The sequence below is a fragment of the Hydractinia symbiolongicarpus genome, chromosome 8 (assembly GCF_029227915.1).
Source record: "Hydractinia symbiolongicarpus strain clone_291-10 chromosome 8, HSymV2.1, whole genome shotgun sequence".
NCBI classification, from domain to species: domain Eukaryota; kingdom Metazoa; phylum Cnidaria; class Hydrozoa; order Anthoathecata; family Hydractiniidae; genus Hydractinia; species Hydractinia symbiolongicarpus.
Window position 1 is genome coordinate 25,942,698 of NC_079882.1, and position 21,245 is coordinate 25,963,942.

Genomic DNA, 21,245 nt, shown 5'->3' on the forward strand with positions numbered 1-21,245 from the left:
CGTCAATATTATTATCCGACCTTTAACGTAATGTCAAGACTAGTTGTTTAACAATTAAGGGGAAAAGTGCATGTCACCATTGCTGCTCACAAACACACAGACTCACTGTATTACTGTAATAGACGAAGAAGAAGCAAAATTTAATACACACAATGTGGTGTTTTTTTGTTTTTATGGTTTTCAACATTTAATCTGGATTTCAGTTTGAAGCAGGGCAAATGCACGTTAAACGTTAACATTAGCTATTTTGGTCAAAAATATTCCGTGCATTTTTAATACAAAATCGGCCAGATAAAATATGAGTATTATTAGCACAGAGATGAAGTTACGGAAAGATTTTTTAGGAAAAATATGCTATAGCCCTCCACTGGATGATCCATCTGTTATAAAGCGCACCACCCGGACGACACGGTTAACCTGTACTGAACACTCAACCGTTTGCGGCTAATCTGGATTATAATGATTTTAATCCGTCTGTGGGCAAAAGATTTTATCTCAGTATTGCAACATCGTGTTAAAGTCGAGATATTGTAAAACTAAAATATATTCTTACGTTTTTCATGGTACTTGAACTAATCCATCCTTCTTTAAAGAAACAATAGTTAACAAATATGTTGAAAATTAATAAAATCATACTAAAACAATGTCTTTTTAAAATTTGATTCCTAATACACGTTTCCCGAATTACATGTTTTAAAAAAAAATTTAAATTTTGATGTCTTGATTTTAGGGTCATATTCAACATCATTGAATTGGTGTGTGTATAAATTCTTGACTTAATCCAACAAATAAAAATGGTGTTTTGGTGGTATTAATTTTACGGTCAAAATCAACATACAGTTTTAATTTTTGCAAAAAAAAAATCTTGTTACAGAAAGATATCTGTTTGTTTAATAAAACTAAGTCAACAATTTTATCCGCAGTGGAAGTTAAATGGAGTATAGTAGATTGTTTACTTGGAATTTCAATACAGGTCCTCGTGCATGACGGAAGTATGATGCGCATTTTGAAGCATCTTAGTTATGTTGTCCTGTTGTGTTTACTAAAATTACAACTCCCTGCAGAATCTAAATACATAGTAAATAAAAGTTAAACAAGATTGACGTGGTCTAAAGGGAAAATAAATGGACAGACAAGGTATGTGTTTATTATAATATGTTAAAAATAATTCTTTAAGAGTTACAATCTTAAAATATAAATTAACATAATGTGAATCAATTAAGATGTATTTTCGGTTTTGTGGTTCAGCTAAAGTTCTTATCTCCTCGAAGATTACTTAATTAATTATGTCTATGTACGGGCAGTACAATATGTACATGCAACATGCATGGTGCATAATGGTATGAGGCATGATGAAAGTAACAGTCATTTCGTATTGATAATGTGACCACTTACAGTGTACGCAATGCTGTTGTGTTTAGTTCGCTCTTTGGTGAAGTAGTTGGAACAGCATGGCACATATTGTGCCAACTTTACCTGCATGTCTTTCCGCCATTTCGTAAGAAAAAAACTGTAAATTAGAGGATTGATCGCAACATGCAGCGAATAAGGAACATACGCTAAAAATGATAAATAGTAATAAGTAATCTGATTGCTGTTTCTGACATAAGAAGGGAAGTAATCCTTTCTCCAACCACGAGCATCAAAGTAGATGTGTACGATGTGTCTTGGTAAGATCAACAAAACAAATGCTAGCAGAATTGCCATGATTACACGAACGCGCCTTCTGTTGGCAATCAATCTTCGCTCTTGTGTCACAGTACTGCTACTCGATTGGTGCAATATTTTAACAGACTTCTTTAAAGCAAAGATCATTTTAAAGTACAATGTGGACATAATTGTGATAGGAATCAGGAAAAATATGTATAAAACGCATATTTCGTAGGCTATGTATGAGAAATGTTTGATGTTCCAATTTAAAATGCATCTTTCATGTCCATCTATATTGTATTGTAACAATAATGGAATAATTGACAAAACGGACAATGTTATATTGGTTATAGAAAAGAAACGTTGTATTTTTTTTGATGATTTTCTTCGAAGTGGAAAAGCTATTCCATAATACCTTTCAACAGTCACTTGCATAATTAAACCAACTGCTAAATAACACCCGAGATACTCCGAACTTCGTACAACTTTACATAAAAAAATTTCATAAATCCATTTTCTACCCCAAAATTTCGGTATGACATAAAATAATTGTAAAATTGCAAATAAGAAGTCGCAGCAGGCTAAACGAGCTATAATGACTTGATGCGGTGAGAGCTTACGCACTTGTTTGAAACTAGTAAACAAAACAATTGCGTTGCCTATGATGCCAAGCAAAGATGCTAGCAAAGCTGTGATATTATGCGTAGTTGACAGCTTTCCTATGCGCAGTTGGGTTATTTTGGTAAAATCGCATGCCGAAGCGAACGTATCATTCTCAGCAGTGTTAAAGAATTCACATGAACATGAACTTCTCGGCCGGCCAAATGCATCGCACAGTTCTTCCACAGAAGTTACATATACTCTTTTCTTTGCTTCATACAAAAATGTTGTGTTTGTGCACAACACTGAAGTCATTCTTAAAGTAATGCAAAACAGCATAAAAAGTATTTTTATCCACATTTTATTCCTATACTGCAATGCGAGACAGTGTTAAACGTCTGTTTAAGCTATACCTCACAAATAATTTAAGAAATATTTAGTTTCCCGTTTCTTTAACCGCACTAATTAGCGAATAGCAGCGTTGCCAGGGAAGTCGAAATCTGTAATGGTAGATTTAAAATTGGTTCTGCGATAATTATTATTTTGGTAATTTTAAAGTTAGAAGAACAATCACAGGATTATCAAGTACAATATAGCCCTAGCAATTCGAATTTAAGGAATGAAAAACCTTAGTTGGCTGAAATTTTTAATATAAAAACCAAACATAATAAAACTTTTTCGATAAAAGACATTTCGCAATATTGCCGTTTAAATTCTATCACATGTAGTCCCGTCATTAATTTTTTCTCATCATTTTAACAAGAAGAAATAAAATATTTCCCGCCAAATAAGAAATACAAATTGCAGCACTAAATAACGATTAGGACGCTGACTAATTCTTGACATTTATTTTCACGCCACTCTCACCATCCAGTTAGTTATATATGATACCCTACATTTCGTGTTGAAATTTTTTAATGATAAACGCCATTATACAGTTATGGTCTACATTTAAACACACCCCGAAGGAGAGCGATTTTTTAAAACAGGCTCACGTGGTCATGGCCCCACTTACAAAAAACATGTCGCTTGTATGGAGCGCTGTTTTTCTTGTAGCACACATGCATTTCACTCTTTTTCATTTTTGACAAAATTTGGTACCCTGAAAATAGCATGCTAAAAATAATGGTGATGTCAAAATGTTTCGTCCGCTTAATATTATTTTGACAAAAATCAGTCAAAAGTTAAGTGTTCTTTGTCAAGTTGAACATGTTAACATAATGGTAACAATAAGAGTTTCTTTGTATTAACTAAATACTGTTTTCAGATCGAAATTGCTACAAAAATTATAAAAATTAGTTTAGTTAGGCTTAGGGTTCGGTTTCGATGAAAATTGGCATAACAAGTATGAGGATAACGTCAAAAATGTTCGTCATCTTTTTGAACGCCAATAAATAAGTAATCATGATGTTTGCTAGACAAAGCTTACATCTAAACAAAACAAAACGATCACCGAAAAAACCTCGATTATAATCTCTATGATTTTAATCAAATCACTTCACAAAAAAACCATATTTAATGAGCACGAAGAATTTAAAATAAATAAAAATTTATGCGGATTTAGTTTAGACTAAATTCTGCAAATTTATACGGATTCACCATGCCTGCCGCGCGTATCACTACTTGCAGTACCATTTTGAGTGGCAGACAGACAGACGTATACGGGTATTAAATATAGAAGCGCCAACCCATGGAAAATTTCACGAGGTGACCCGTCCTTTATACATCACATTTCAGCCTGTGGAAAAATCTACGGGTTCGCCCGTCCTTTATAACGCACTTCGTGTTTCCGTAACACGACAAAATACGGCTATTATTAAAGAGACGTTTTTGTACTCGACTGTAAACAGATGAAAACAAATAAATTATTCCCGTTTTTAATCGATTACGCTTTCGATTGAACCTGGAAACTTTGATCTGTATAAAATCCGTATAACACAGTATTAGTTTTGATGCCAAAAATTAGACAATTTTGAAACAGCTTTTGATGAATAATGTAAAAATTAAAAGATCTCAAAAAGGTTTTGTGGTCAAAGAAGAAATTGTTTTAATTGGTTAACGAGCGTACAATTATAGACACTTTCCAGGAGTTTACGTGGGAGTTTAGACGATTGTGGGATTTTGGATGATTGCCAGGATGATTTTGTACCGCCTTTATGTTTTTTATTATAATTAAAATAAAATAAAACTCCGTTTTGTCGTACCCTGGGTACATCGTCGTACGGACCCTAATAAATCCAAAATACCCTGCTTATGTGCTACCCCGCTTAATTTGTACCTTTTTCTCCGTCTCTTTAACTCGGGCATTTTCAGAACCGTATATCAAATGATTCAAATCAAAAATTAAATTCATGCAAATTTCATCAAATGATTTCCTGAGAGTGTCCATTCTTCAATTTTACCATCTCGAACCTTCGTTAAGTTAGACGAATTCCCTGTCTCAGGATTCCACTGTATGCAAGTGTTTTGTTGGTCGTCCAGGTACGGTTTGTGACACGCTTCCCGTTTCACCAATTTTGGGCAAAAAAATTTTAACGTCCTCGTCAGTAACTTCTTTGGAACGCTAGGATAAGATTCAAATGGTGCTGTGAGACTGCTGTGGGAGAAGTTGTGATTTCAGCACTCCGGTGATTTACAGTAATTTATTACTTAACGTGAAATTAAGATTGATTTCTTAGGCGGTTTTTAAATAGGACGTTGATAGTTTTTTTAAATAGGAACATGCGCTTGATTCTGAAGTTTCAATATGAGCTAATAAATTTGGTTCTCCTCCGGGACAATAATTTTTATAGTGCAAGTATAAATTGAAGTAGCAATCTTAACAAATCAAAAGCGGATATTGCGAGAGTAATAATCTTAAGACAAAACTGAATCAATAATTAAAAACTTAACATAATTCAAAAAAATGTACCGCTTCTCCATATTCTCTTGATATTTGTATTACACAAATGGCTCTAACTGAAAATGAGACGAATTCTTGGTCTTTAAAATAGTGGTAATAAGAGGCAAGGTTATAACAAAAACAAGTAAGACACATCTCGTACAAGTAGTCACTATGTTATACATAATAAAATATACTAATTAAATTTCTCTATAACATTACGGTAAAATTTGTTTACCAATAATAACTTTATTACACGATAAGCAGATATAGCATTATAATGTCCTTTCTAAACAAAAATAAAAAAATGTGCTCACAATTAATAGTCCATAACATATTTTCGATTAGATGGAAAAGAAATAAAGTTTGGCTAGAACGCAAGGTGAAAGATTTCTCTTTATAACTTTGCTTTTTATTCCATTAAGTTTAGTAATATTTTTTACCGATGAATTTAGAAAGTGTAATTACGATTCTTCATGAAAATACTTCCGTGAAAGGACAATCTGATCCAGTGGACTTTGTTGACGAATCCGATAAATGTGGTGCTCGTATTACAAGCGGTGACGGAGTTGCTGATGGAAGTGATGTTGTTTCAACATCTATATGAAGCGTAGACCTTTTTGAAGGGTATGATATTCTTAAATCTTCTGTCGATCGATCCAATATTACACCACTACTGCTTCTTCTACGGCCTGCAACACTTGTTAGTGTGGTAGACAACGCTCTTGTTTTTACTGGTATATTCCATATTAATTTCTTAACGTTTTTTCTCCATTTAGCATCTAATATACTGTAAATTATAGGATTGATAGCAACGTGAAGGGGGTATGGTACATTTGCTATGTACATTAAAATAAAATAAGTGGTTATGTCACCCGTTCGAATCATTTCTCCTGTCCATCCACGCGTATCGAAATATATGTAAACAATATGTCTTGGAAAGACAAAGGTAATGAACGCAATAACTACAGCTAGTAACATGTACATTGTCTTTTTATTATCAGTGACGCGTTTTAAGCGTAATCTTGGATCAGCAATCCAATTTTCATTTCCAAATGTTACTGTGCCATGCAAATTTAGTATAATACGTATATACAAGAATGTTATTATTACAACCGGAATGAAAAAGTACATAACCAAAATGTAGCTGTTGTATATGGTCGTGTCGTCTTTTAATCTTGGCCACATCGGTCTGCACATTTTTGTTACATCAGTTTTGTTATATAAAATCAATGGAATTATGGACGCGATTCCAAGTACTATGTTAAAGGCAAGAATACACTGCATGCCACTTTTGGATATTCCTCGACGAAAGGGCTCTAAAATTCCTATGTAACGTTCCATACTTATAATTAGTATAATGCCAATGGCTACCATCGAACCGAGCATTTCGGAACTTTTCAAGACTTTGCACATTGCTAATCCATATAACCAATCTGTTGTCCAATATTTTGGAACAAAGTAAATAAATTGTAGTACCGCAAAGAGTAAGTCTGAAGCCGCTAAATGTGCAAACAAAGTTTTGCAGGTCGACTGTCCTTTCCTATTTACAATAGCGACAACTAGGACTAAAGTATTTCCTGCCATTCCAGCCAATGCAGCAACTATACCAATACTGGCATGTGTCCTGACATATACAGCATCGTACACAATGATGATATGAATTGTGCTGTTCAAATATTTTTCTAAATCACACACCGATTCAAATATTTTGTGCTTTTCTCCAATCTCAAATATTTCACATGAACATTTATTTTTTGAAACGTTGAAAAACCAACAAAGTTGATCAAGACTGTCTATTAATGGTGGAGCAACACTTCCACTCATTCGACAAAAATTCTTTTCTTCTTTTTTACGTAATAATTTGAATTGTTGACATTGGCACTGCGTGCTACTCAAGTTAAAATAAGAGCATGCTTTTTCCATGATATTAGGTAACCAGTGGTTAGTGTGTCCCACTACATTTTGAGTAATGCTATTTGATTTAGCATTTATAACCGTGCATAAATTTGCACGGTTAGTCGCATACTTTACCTCAAATAAGGAGCATGCGCATATTGCTTTGTCAATTCGAAATCCATTGCATGCATTTAAAAGATCTTTTTGTAGTTTAGAAGAGGTACTTTGTATTGAGTACGTTATCACATCATTCTTTTTTTCCATTAAAGAATTACAATCATATGTGATTAACTTTTTTTCACAAGAAGTGATGTCTGAAACGTTCTTGGTAGGAAGGATAGAAGTGATGATACCAAATACCTGACAAACAATATAATGAAGCTCCTTATAATTTGTTTCATTGGTGGTACATGATTTCCATGTGGTATTTAAACTCTTTCCACAAGAGGAAATATATAACACCTCGTCGCATATGGTTCCATTTTTAAACAGATCTGTTGTGACCTTCAATGCACAATTTAAGGAACAATTTTTTTTCTGATCACGCAAAAAGGTAATGATATCCATGAGGTGTTTGTTAAATTTAGTAGAGTTTATCTTCTTCTTTTCCATTGTTATTGCATTTACTGCCTTATCAGTGATGTTGTACTGCAATACTGGACTATGAACATCTTTTGATTTTTCAAATGATATTTCTTCTAAAGTGGTTAAATTGCGATCTCTTAAAGAGACTGCTGTAGTAACATTTTGGCCGCCATTCTCTTTCAGTAGGTTCGCTTTTGCTATAACCAAATATAAAATGAAGACGCTCGTTGATGTTGCCATGTTGATTTGAAGAAAGTTTTCTAACAACAAGGACTAATCAATGAGGTCCAGAAAGTAAAACGTTACTTAACATGCTCTCTCGTTTAGTTGTCCAGACAACAAGAAGAAGGTTTGACGCCAAACACCATCTGCTGTTTTATGGCAAGCCTTTGCTTTTTTATGCGAATTTACAAATTCTTTGATAATCAATTATTACTAATTTCTTGATGTAGGCTCAATTGATCAGGAATTTCAAGAAATATATTGTGGTATTTGTTTTGTTTATTTTTTTCATCCATTCCCTGTGTATTTTAATTATTAATATCAATTACTTGTATTGAGACTTTATATATTGCAGTAAATCAAGAATCAAAGGATGTGTCTTGTTAGACCAACAATACCAGCTGATTAAATATAATCATTGAAGCATGAAAGAAAATGCTAGTTTTGTGAAATTGTCTTAAACGATTCCAAAAGTCTTTTTTATTACCATTAATTTTGTATTCAAACAGCGTGAGTCAAACAAAAGCGTCTTCTTCATTAACATATGAATGCTTCTTCGTATTTTAAGTTAATGGAACAAAAAGAACTGTCAATTAATTGGACTGTGCAACTATTTGGTATAGGGAGTTAGCGACCGATGTGTCTTTTTAGTTTCGTGCTATTCATCATGGAGGTATAAAAGAACTCCTTCTATACCTCCATGAACTCACACACTACTACCCATATATTTATACTATTCATATAATTACTTCTGAAATATGTTTATTTTTTAAGAATCTGCAGTAGGCTGTTTATAATTTGAGCGTCCACGGACCAAAGTATTCGTTTAAAATATAGGAATTTAAAATGTTTTGCGACATTTTGCACTCAATCCTTAGTTAGAATTTATGGTTACAAGGCGCAGAATTATGGATATACAACAATATTTTATCAGATCAGAATTTGTTTTTTAAGAGTTCACATCTTTTTCTACATTATTATTATTATTACTAGTCGATAAGGCCCGTGGAAAAATCCACTCAGGCAAAAGGAAGATGGTAAAATAGGTTGTTTTACATTTTTTGCTGACGTCAGCAGTGCAAGTACAAAATAAATAAATTCAGAAGCTTGTTTTCACGTTGCCTCTATTGTGTGGAGCTTAAAACGCTGATCAAGAAAATTTATATGATCATGTGCTTTTAATGAGCGGTTAATGAGATACAAGGGTTTGGAAATTTCTATACCGGTTGCTTTCATCGCATAGATCTTGAAACTCTGATCAGGAAAATGTATAGGATCATGCACTTTTGATAAACGGTTGCAGAGATATTAGGGTTTGAAGGTTTTTCGATGACGTCGATGACGTCCATTCCGAAACAGATTTGAGGACCTAGGTTTAGGAAAATTACCCAAATTGGTCCTAGTTGGTCCCTAGTTACCCACGCGGTGAAAAATCATTGACGTCACCACCTCGTTTCCAAGTTATTTGGCCTCAAAGTTTTAGGTGCACCGTAATGGCTTCATTAATTTAATATAGGATATTGACGTTAAAGTACTGTTATTCTCGTCGCGTCGTAACGTCAGAAAATTTAACATATTAGACATGCATTTTTCGGCAACATCAAAGGAAAATGAAGACATCCACTTTGCCTGTCACAGACACACAGACAGACACACCTAGCGTATTATTATAGAAATAGTCGATAAATCCCGTGGAGTAATCCACTTAGGCAGAAGGACAATGGAAAAATAGGTTGTTTTAGTTTTTTTGCTGACGTCAGCAGTGCAAATACAAAATAAATATATTTTTTTAGAAATTTGTATACCTGTTGCCTTCATCGCATAGATCTTGAAATGCTGATCAAGAAAGTGTATATGATCATGTATCTTTGACAAACGGTTGCAGAGATATCAAGGTTTAAAGGTTTTTTGATGACGTCATCAAACCGTCCATTCCGAAACGGATTTGGGGACCCAGGTTTGGAAAACTTACCCAAATTGGTCCCAGGTTGTCCCTAGTTACCCACGCGGTGAAAAAACATTGACGTCAGCACCTCGTTTCCAAGTTATTTGGCCTCAAAGTTTTAAGTGCATTGTAATGGCTTCACTAATCTTAACCCTATTCGGTCCGGGGTTTTTCGAACATACTATGACCGGGGGGGGGGGCGGATTCCGCCCCCCCCGCAATAACTTTTTATAGGGTTTTTCAAATGGAATCAAACTTGGCACACTTATAGTATGTCATAAAAGGAACAAAATGGCGCCAAAAAAAATTTGCTTGCGTCAGCACATTTTCTGTGACGTCATCAAAAGCTTGAAAATTGTTAAAAATGCCACTATCTGCTTAAATATAATTACTTTTGTTCTAGAGCGAATTTTTACATTCTGTTTGAAGTTTCTGAAAGCTAAATAAAAGTTATTTAACATATTTTCCGGTTTTTACATGGATCGGATGAAAAATTGCCAAAAATTGCCCGAAAATCCGTTTTTTTTTCGATTTTCGGGTAAAATCCGACAAAATCGGGAAATCGGATTAGTCACGTGTTCAAATTATTCAAAATGATTCTTCTTGATGAAACAAAGTTATGTTGCAAGTTTCAAGTTCTAAGGATAATCCTAACAGGAGTTATTATATTTTCCCCATTATAAGGATTTCATAGAGACTTTTAGGGGTAGTTTCGAGTAATGGCCAATACCAAAGCCTCTGAAAGGTATGGGACCTAAAAAATTAGCATGCAGGTGTCTAATAGATAAATGTTGAAACTCAGTAAGTATCATAGCCATATAACAAAGCAATCAGGAGTTATTAAAAAAAAACCGTCAGGATTCCGCCCCCCCCCCCGGACCGAATAGGGTTAATTAACTTTCCTTTGACGTCAATACTATTTTATCGGTAAAGTTTGGTAAATTACAGAACAATTTTATAGGCGATGTTTTATAGAATTTGTTAAAGAAAATTTTGAAGAATGTAATCCACTTTGCAAAAGTGACAGACAGACACACGGAACTGGCGTATTATTATATAGATATTTTTTTAAATGATGGGAATCAGACGTCGACGCAATATGGATGGTTCTATATAACTGTGTTGGCTAGGACGAAAAAAATATTCACACTAAATTTAAAACCTAGCCGAACAGCATAACTACAACTGGCTGATAAGCTCTGCTCCCTCTACACGATTTACATTTCTAGCCAAAATCTTTAAATTGATTTGTTTAAGCGTAATTAATTATTGACCTAAAATTCTAAACTTTCATCCTCAAGATATCAAAAACAGCGAATAAAACCTGTAGAAAAAAAGGGTGATTTTCACAATCTTGTACAAGAAATGCGCTTGATGGACAGGAAAAGTTACTTCAAATTTGTGTTTTTGTTGATACATTTGCTTGCTTTTAAGATAAAAGGGTAAAAAATATTTTGAAACAATTTTTTCTGCTTAGGTATTTCCGCATATCACCGAAATTATTTGATTATCTTTTGTCGCTGGTCGCACAATTTATAGCGAAAAGACGGCTCATTTGTGCGAAACCTTGTCGCCTGCTTAAAGATTGTCCACAGCCCTTCAATTTCTTGCTACTAAAAGTTCTCAAGTTTCTATGGGCTACGCTTATCGTGTATGAAGATGCTCTGTATCTACAATCACAGCAGAAGTTAGCGTCAATTTTTGAAACAGCCTTCGCCATTGCTATCATCCAAAGGTTCCTGCGACGCCTAAGACCAGTTTTGACTCGTTGAATAAATAAAATTTATATCAAAGCCTTTCAATTGTCTCTTTTGATATTCCAGCAAAGTTTGGCAATATTTAATCAAAATCTGCCGCAAGAAGTCATCTTGTTTAATTGTAGATATGAACCGAGCTTTCGCACTCCTGTTTTTTCTAACCATTATGTTTGTTGCGGGCGGGCGAAAAAATACACAGCGTTTACTGATGTAAAGTCTATTAATCTGGCTTAGCTTGATTTTTCAATATTGGCGAAAGGCTTTTAATTTAGAAAATGTTTTGAAAGTTTGTTTCCATAAAAATTTATGAGCTAGCTAGCTAGCTGGGCTGTGTATTATATGTAGCTAGCTGCCTTAGCTGGCTAACCTGACATCCTTAGACAGTTTTACTCAACCACATTTACAAAGGACATATTAAATGGCTATTATTTTCCAGGTAGGTGATTTTGTTAAGAACACGTTAGAAATTGTAGAAAAAGATCTGGGCACTCTAGTTGCACACAAATTTTTCTAATATGCACAACAAATTTTCCTATTTTTAAAATCAAAACTAAGAATGACAGGTTGTAGTGCTAAATTTATGGATTATTATCGGATCCGGGTTAACATGTTTGACACTTTCTGATCATTTTCAACAAAAATGACCAATATTTAAATTCAGCATTAAAATTTATGGAATCATGCAATTTTCAAATTTATACTCTAAGTATACTCTAAGTTTTATGATGAAATGACTACACAAATCAACTGCAGTAAAAATGGTTCACTACAGTTGAATATTACAGTCAAACTCTTATAAAATTAATTCATTTTCTCCGAACGTTTTTGTTTTATCTTTTAAAATGGTCATAACCAAGACTCGAGGATAAAAACTCTATTTCTACCAGTTCTGAAATTTAAACATTTGTCATGTTGTTCTTAATTATATTTTGTAAAAGGAACAATATTTGATCATTAAACGATATAAACAATGGGTTAAGTTAAAGCTAGTTTATTATATACATGCAGGGTGGTAATTCCAAAAATGCCATTTGTACTGGGACACGATATTTAAAATATGCTGGTGGAGCATAATCAATCAATGGCAAAAAATAAAAGTAGGACATTTATTGGCTTTAGAAAAATTATTTGTTCAAAAACCTTAGTTGTTTGTTCATATTTGGTCAAGATTTAAAAGTTTTGTTACAAAACCCTTATCAGCCTCATTTAAATTGCTCAAATTCTGAAACCTAGAAAGTTTAGCTAATACAAAATCATTCTTTATATCTATCCTCAAGTATATAGGTGAATAGGAATAAAATTTGTGATATGACGAATTTGTAAGAGCTTTCTTCATTTAAAAGGCAGTGCCAAAAAAAGAACAATACTGGTTACATTTAAGTGACTCACTTAATGTACATTCCATGGGCCTGATTAATATATCAAATAAGCTCATCATATTTACCTACTTATATACATGAGTTCCAATGTTTACATTTTTTAAAGATTCTTGTGCATGGCCAAAAAATCAGAAAATCGGCAGGCAAAAAAATGCAGACCTTAGGTGAAGAAAGTCAAATTATGGTTAAAAACTTTTGTACTGTTGTTGTTCTAAATCTAAACTATATGCAAGTTATATATATACTTTAATTTCATTTTCAAAATATGTCTCTACCTGAAAAAAAAGTTTGGAATAGACTGGCACACGGCTTACCGTCTGCATTTTTTGCCTGCCGCCGATTTGCGGAAGAGGTTTAGGAATTATAAACAACACACACATCACGATGAAAGTCAGCTGCAAAATTTTTAGCCAACAAAATGTTTCTCAGAAATGTAACAGATAATTTAGCTAATTTGCCCACATAAGATTTAAGGAGAACACAGCCTGCTTGTCATCACAATATTTATAAAAAAAACTCAAACATTGACTAACAACATTCAGTTTTGTACCCAAGTAGGGTAATAACTTTAACAACATCGATATATGTGGCTACTAACTATTAGTTAAATGTTCACGTAATTTAGACGGTATACGCTCTAGCTAGCTAGCTATAGTTCTGCAGGAAAAGACAAACACCCCATATATATCAATTTAATTATCGAGATAAATTTGCTTCATATCATGTTGAACTAAAAATGGTATCTTTTTGTATTTCTCAAAAACAAGCCTCTCTAAAGTCAATGCTAAACCTTAGCTAGCATTTTTATCCACTCCACAAAATAAATCGACCACCATATTTGTTTACATAAAACTGGGATCTAATGTTCTCACTCACTTTACTGTTTAAAATAACCTCAAATAACCTCAGATAAATCCACGGGTTCCCCATTCTTTATGTATCGCATTTCGTGTGCCCGTAGCACAGCTATAAAATCGAGCAAATAAAGAATACTGTTACTAATATAAGAGACTAGTCGTTAGCCACGGCTCGGCCGTCCTTTGGAAAAAAGAAGGTCAATTCTCAAATTTGATTGATATTTCCAGAGTCAGAGGTTCCTGTTACAAGCAAAATGCTATTGAACTTCGAGAAGCCTTGAAATATAATATATATGGAGCTGATTCAGCGGGCTGACAACATGATTGTGTTAAGTCGTGTGGACGAAAAAATTTTGAATTAGGTAAAATAATGTAAAGTAATTAACTAGAAAAAATGTTTCTCAAATAATACACTTTCTACTTAATTATTTAATATTTACAAGTATTTAAATGGTTCCAAGGACGGACCACCCATTTGAAGCATTTAGTGAAATGCTGCTGTTTGAGATTCGTATGAATCTTTTATTCTTCTCTCAAATTAGATGCAAATTTTTTTTTGTGCTGTACATTTAAACGACTGTTGTTAAACAAAATTTTAACTGTGTGGCAACTAACTTACCAAAAAGATCACATTTATCCACAGGTTGCTTTGATGTCAATGCGTGTTCGATTGTTGGGGTATTAATTATGGCTGAAAGTGACTTCATTAAATCACAATCACTTTCATAGGAATGATTTCTTTTCTTTTTTTCTTTAACTTTGAGTACTTTGCTCGACTAGGAACACTTGATGTTTTCTCTTCATCGTCTCCTTCAGAGAACTGTTGTCGAGGAGTTTTAGTACTGTCTTTGTTGTTAATGTCGTCAGACTGGAAAAGGTTCTTATCCATCGTTGTCACATCACCAGTATTGCTTTTATCTTCACCATAAATTACCATCGCGTTGTGGGACAGAATCACTGCAACGAGCTGGTCTTGCTGCAATATATTGATTAATGCACTGTATGAAACCATGATTAAAAAATCTCGGATTGCCTTGCTTTCCGCTGCATAAATTCCAGATTGAATGGCTTTTTTTAATTTTTCTTTTTTTTTAGTTATGCCGTTTGTGTAAATTTGAAAATTGAAAAAAAAATGTAACAAAAAAACAACAAAAAACAAGCGACACCTTTAAATCACCTACAGTAGCTACATACTATCTTCAAAAGCTAGTTCCTCAGCTACTTTTTTCAGTAATTTTTCTCTATATTTTTCACTTTGAAATATTTAGATCTGTTTTTATACAACGCAGGATATTAGTGAACAGCTTTGGACATTCCTCGACTGTTCGTTCTATCTTTTATGCCGACCATTCACAATACATATTTATTAACGCGTTTAGCGCCTAAACCGCGGTTAACACCGTTAACCCCCTTAAAACTGTCAATGTGAAAAAGGTTTAAGGGCTTTAAACGTTTATCTTTAGCACGAAAAATATCTCACACGTGATTGACTAAGGTAAAATTTTGCATCAACGTTAGTAAGGCTAATTCAAGATATATATTTTGTAAAGAAAATTTAAAATTTATCTAGATAGTTAAATTTACTACGACTTTCTCCTGCAAAATTATAACTAGCTTCACTATTCTACTTCCTACGAAAACAACCCAATGTTGCAAGTTAACAGTTAAGTTTGTTTTAATCAAGATTTTGGTGACAAGCCGACTGAATTCTCTTTAAATCTTATCTTAGTGGGCTTATTAAATTCTTCATCACATTTCTTATAATATATCTAAAAATCGTGTATATGTATGTAAACATGAAGAACGTACTTGATATCCTATCAAGGCCCATGGATTGTACACTAAAACGTAAACTTCACTATACACTTTTCTGGCATATCATTGCATTTTCAATGAGAATATTCCCACAAATTTTTAATCTATTAATGCCAGGTGTCGTAACTGCATTCAAAAAATGGAGTGAAAAATACAGGTGATACGTCGCAGTATCCAGTGGTGAATATGTGTCGTCATCCACTGGCTAATTGTGTACAGAACATAATGACCCATAATTTAAAAGACAAGGAATGATGAATGCATCACAGCTTTATAATCTTGGATTGACTGCAGATACCCAATATTTTATGACCTTTAACCTGGATGTAACGAAAATTCAAACCCTCAGTCAGTACAGAAACCAAGAATTCAAAATAAATTGTCAGAAACTAGCTTGTTGTCAAGACAAATAAAGAAAAATCACAGTTTAAGACACAAATACTCTCTACATTTATATTTAACGTGTTCGTATTATACAATGTCTTGGTTCTTTGACATGATACTCTCTTCTTACATAATGATCATTATGAATTTTGCAAAAAAATATATTTTTGCATGTCTTGCATGAGATCTTTTTTCTTCTTGAAATTAAATTTTCACCACAAGATAACTAGGTAGATTTACTATACAATGTCTTACAATGCCTACTCTTAATACATTTTGAGAATATGGAAAATGACATGATAGCTTACTTACAAATGTATAAAGGGGGATTTTCACGAAGCGAATTGAACGGCGAATTCGATGGCGAATTCGCTTTTTAATTTTCACGACAAAATAAATTAGGCGCCAAAGTCATTGTTTACATTACTAACCGCGCTCTGATTAGTCAAAAACTAGCAGCAAAACCTTTAGCCGCGAAAAAGTAGGAACTGTTTCTACTTTTCAGCGAAGCGAATATTTCGATGCAAAATCAAAATAAACAAAACTGCGCATGCTCAGATGCAATTCGCCGTCGAATTCGCCGTTCAATTTGCTTCGTGAAAATCCCCCTTAAACAATATTTACGTACAAACAGTATTTAATTATAAATGTATAATGATAAACTAGTTATTGCACTGAAGCCTCGTACAATATCAAATACATTTTTTGAGTTCAGAAATTTTTGTTTTTATTTTCCTCGTAAAATAACCAGACAAATATATCAGGGCTTGAAAAAATTGCCATATTGTACTCCGTACCGTTTGATGACTAGTACTTATACAGAAACTATTAATTGGTTGTACCTAATAGAAAACATTACGCTACATGATACGAAGACACATGACAAACGCAAAGAAAACAGTAAAAGTATTCTCAACAACAAGCACTGTTTTTTGCTTAGATATGCTCGTTAAACTTTAGATATGCTCGTTAAACTCGAATCGGTGTAATATCACACCACCATCGTTTTTTAACGGCCAACAAAGCTTGTAAAATTGGCTTATAAACATCTAGCTTTAACTTGCATGTCCCGTAATAATTTTTTTACGTCTTTTCTCCATTTGGCATCTAATATACTATAAATTATAGGATTGATAGCAACGTGAAGGGGGTATGGTACATTTGCTATGTACATTAAAATAAAATAAGTGGTTATGTCACCCGTTCGAATCATTTCTCCTGTCCATCCACGCGTATCGAAATATATGTAAGCAATATGTCTTGGAAAGACAAAGGTAATGAACGCAATAACTACAGCTAGTAACATGTACATTGTTTTTTTATTATCAGTGACGCGTTTTAAGCGTAATCTTGGATCAGCAATCCAATTTTCATTTCCAAATGTTACTGTGCCATGCAAATTCAGTATAATACGTATATACAAGAATGTTATTATTACAACTGGAATGAAAAAGTACATAATCACAATATAGCTGTTGTAAATGGTCGTATCGTTTTCTAATCTAGGCCACATCGGTCTGCATATTTTTGCTATATCGGTTTTGTTATATAAAATCAATGGAATTATGGACGCGATTCCAAGTACTATGTTAAAGGCAAGAATACACTGCATACCACTTTTGGATATTCCTCGGCGAAACGGCTCTAAAATTCCTATGTAACGTTCCATACTTATAATTAGTATAATGCCAATAGCTACCATCGAACCGAGCATTTCGGAACTTTTCAAGACCTTGCACATTGCTAATCCATATAACCAACCTGTTGTCCAATATTTTGGAACAGAGTAAATAAATTGTAGTACCGCAAAGAGTAAGTCTGAAGCCGCTAAATGTGCAAACAAAGTTTTGCAGGTCGACTGTCCTTTCCTATTTACAATAGCGACAACTAGGACTAAAGTATTTCCTGCCATTCCAGCCAATGCAGCAACTATACCAATACTGGCATGTGTCCTGACATATACAGCATCGTACACAATGATGATGTGATTTGTGCTGTTCAAAAATTTTTCTAAATGACACACCGATTCAAATATTTTGTGCTTTTCTTCAATCTTAAATATTTCACATGAGCATTTATTTTTTGAAACGTTGAAAAACCAACAGAGTTGATCAAGACTATCTATTAATGGTGGAGCAACACTTCTACTCATTCGACAAAAATTCTTTTCTTCTTTTTTACGTAATAATTTGAATTGTTGACATTGGCACTGCGTGCTAGTCAAGTTAAAATAAGAGCATGCTTTTTCCATGATATTAGGTAACCAAACATTTTTATGTTTTGTTGTATTGTAGGAAATTCGATCTGATTCGGTAACAGTACATAAATTTGCATGGTTAGTCGAATATTTTACGTCGAATAAAGAGCATCTGCATTTTGATTGGTTAATTCGAAAGGCACGACATGCATTTAAAAGATCTTTCTGTAACTTCGAAGACTCTATTCCTTCTTCCTCCTTCAAAGATTTCGATTTAGTTAGTAACAAGTAAAATATGATGACAATGGCTAAAGTTCTCATGATGCATGGACGAATTCAAACCAATAACAATAATAAACTTCGTAGATACGATCGGTGGAAATTTTCCCGCAAAATAACTCCTGCAATTTTATCTCTTTCTATTTTCCTGGTTCTCAATGTAGCAAAATCTTGCCGGACAAAAGTGCCGCTAAATACACGTTGACGTTAATTTGTTTACAAGCTCCACACGGAGAAACACTTCAAATCGTGACAAATTTTCAGTAGTTTTTTTTACATAAAATCTATCAAAAGTTACAGCTGTCTTTTATTTATTCATTCTCAGATTTAATTAAATATCTTTTACTGCTTTCAATTCCGGAGATAGAAGAAATTGATTTTATTTTCTTGTCCAATTTTTTTTTTTGCACAAAATTAATTAAATCTAACTGATAACATAACCACCACCCCATTGAATAGCACACCTTTGTCACATAAAACTGCAGTCGATAATTGAAAATAAAGAGTTAAACAAAGGTAAAAAATCTCATTCGGCCTAAAATCCATCAAGAAGCACGTATACTTCGTTATTTCCACCTCATATACCATTCATATTACTAATCAAAGAGGGTTTGGTCTACTCGGTCTGGGGGGGGGGGGGGGGGCTTCTTTAAACAGAATGCTAAAATCCGCTCTAGAATTAAAGTATTTTAACAGATCGTGGACTAATTTCAAGCTTCCGATGACGTCACGGAAAAAGTGCTGATACTTTGTTCCTTTTATCACATACGTGTGCCAAGTTTAAATACAATTTGGACAAGCCTGTCAAAAGTTATGGATCCCTTAGTTTGGACAGCAAACTGGGTGCAGCGGTTTGTACATGCAAACTGGCTCGTGCTACAGGGATGTATTTCTTCGATTGAAGTATAAGAATACAACCCTCCTGCAAGTTCATATAAAAACACAATTATCCAGCCACCAATTGCCACTTTAGCAGTCAAGAGTCACTTAAGTGTCTTGTAGTTTTGTAAAAACCTACTTCACTGTATAAGATTGTTTCAAGACTTGCCAGTCCACAAATCCATGACAGAGTCACAAAAATGAAAAAGACATGGACATATCCGAAATACTCAATAGTCCATGCAAAAGCTTTCCACAATATATCGATAGTATAGTTACAATAACAAATTAATTTGTTGGCGTATTTTGTAGGTCATACTCTATCCATCCTTGTTGTTTGTTTGAAGAGTGATAAGAAGACCTAACATCGCACGTTGGGTGTAGCCCTACAGGTAACGTTGCCTTTTCGTAAAGGATGTACCCACAAAATATTATTTTTGTAAATGTTTGAGCACATACTGTAAACCCAATCATACCTGGGTTGTAGTTATCTAGTGTGTTTCAAATTTGGATGAATCCATATTGACCACATATTGACCACATATTGACCACATATTGACCACATATTGACCACATATTGACCACATTGACTGCATATATATAACTTACGATTTTAATTTTTTAATTAAGCAGCTAGCATTACAACAAAGGACTGAAACACAAAAACGCCTAGCTATACTATTTTTGTGCCACATTAATCACTAGGCTTAAAATGCGCCACAACAAGCGTGAATTAAGATTTCTACTGCAAAAGTTTCCTCTACCAAGGATTTAGAAGCACGTCTTCAACCCTATTCTACAAGATCACTAACAAGACCCAATATAAAATTCCTTTTCATCGGTGTAGTGTATCACTTGGTAATGCCGTCGCAATTTGTAATGCCGTCGCAATTTGTAATGCCGTCGTAATTTGTAATGCCGTCGTAATTTGTGATCCCGTCGCACTTTGTAACCTATTTTGTCGCGCAAAGCTACCCCATTTTGTAATCTTTACATGTTGCACTTTGTAACCTTACCTTGTCACTCTTTGTAATCCCGTAAAAATGATGAATATAAGAATTTGATCAATACAGAAGAGTTTTTCATACGAATCTAAATACTCTCTCTTCCATATATTTCTGAGCTAATGAAACTTATAAATACTTGGTATTTCGTGTATATAAAGGAGAGATTTTTATTTTGTTGATATGCATTTTCGTGTTATGAATCTACATAAACATTTATCAACTGTAAAAATTCAACTTGTAGAACAAAATCGTATTTTTCTGCAAGTAAGACTTATCTGATATTCTTTTTTTAATCACTGTTTTCTCTCTATTTGTTTTAACATTGATATGTGTTTTAAACGTAAAATCCTCTCTGGAAAATTTCTTGTGAATAACCCAAGACTTGATAACTTTATCTTTTTAAAATTAATCAGCAATGAAAAAATCAAACGTTGCGTTGTTGATTTCTTATGAACCGGAAATAAACTGGAGCATGCACGTTTCCTTTGCACTTCGCGCTGTGTATCTATTCATTTTGTGTTAAAATTTAAAAAAAAATAAAATTTAGTAGTATTGCGAATACAAAAGTACGTGTTTTATTATCAACAAAAAAGCTGGCTAGCTTCAAAACTGGGGTTTTACTGAACAGCATTAAAAAAATTAACATTCGTCGAATTTTCTGTACGAAATCTCCCAATCTCAAAACTGAGGAGCATGCACTGTTGTTGCTGTTGGGATTACTACTGCCCTGTATCAAGCTCTGTCGTACTACGCTTTGCTACGAAAGTTGATAGACCATGCGAACGCAGAGAAATGTTCTATGGATAATCTACGACCGCGTAGCCAAGGAAACATTGATGAATAACAAGATACAACAAAGATGGAACCAATGTTATGACGGAGCTGGGTTTTTTTGTTAGTGAGGATACA

General features: G+C 33.7%; 2 protein-coding genes across 2 annotated transcripts; both read right to left on the reverse strand.

Moving 5' to 3' along the window:
• Positions 1–225: 225 nt before the first annotated feature.
• Positions 226–8,291, reverse strand: LOC130653886 (uncharacterized). Its single transcript, XM_057456385.1, has 3 exons — positions 5,612–8,291; positions 5,370–5,420; positions 226–2,634 (listed from the first exon to the last, which is right to left on the reverse strand). Exons 1-3 carry the CDS (start codon positions 7,853–7,855, stop codon positions 1,366–1,368), a joined length of 3,564 nt encoding a protein of 1,187 aa, XP_057312368.1. The 5' UTR covers positions 7,856–8,291; the 3' UTR covers positions 226–1,365.
• Positions 8,292–15,989: 7,698 nt separating this feature from the next.
• Positions 15,990–18,753, reverse strand: LOC130654761 (QRFP-like peptide receptor). Its single transcript, XM_057457376.1, has one exon. It carries the CDS (start codon positions 18,490–18,492, stop codon positions 17,014–17,016), a length of 1,479 nt encoding a protein of 492 aa, XP_057313359.1. The 5' UTR covers positions 18,493–18,753; the 3' UTR covers positions 15,990–17,013.
• Between the last annotated feature and the right edge of the window lie 2,492 nt (positions 18,754–21,245).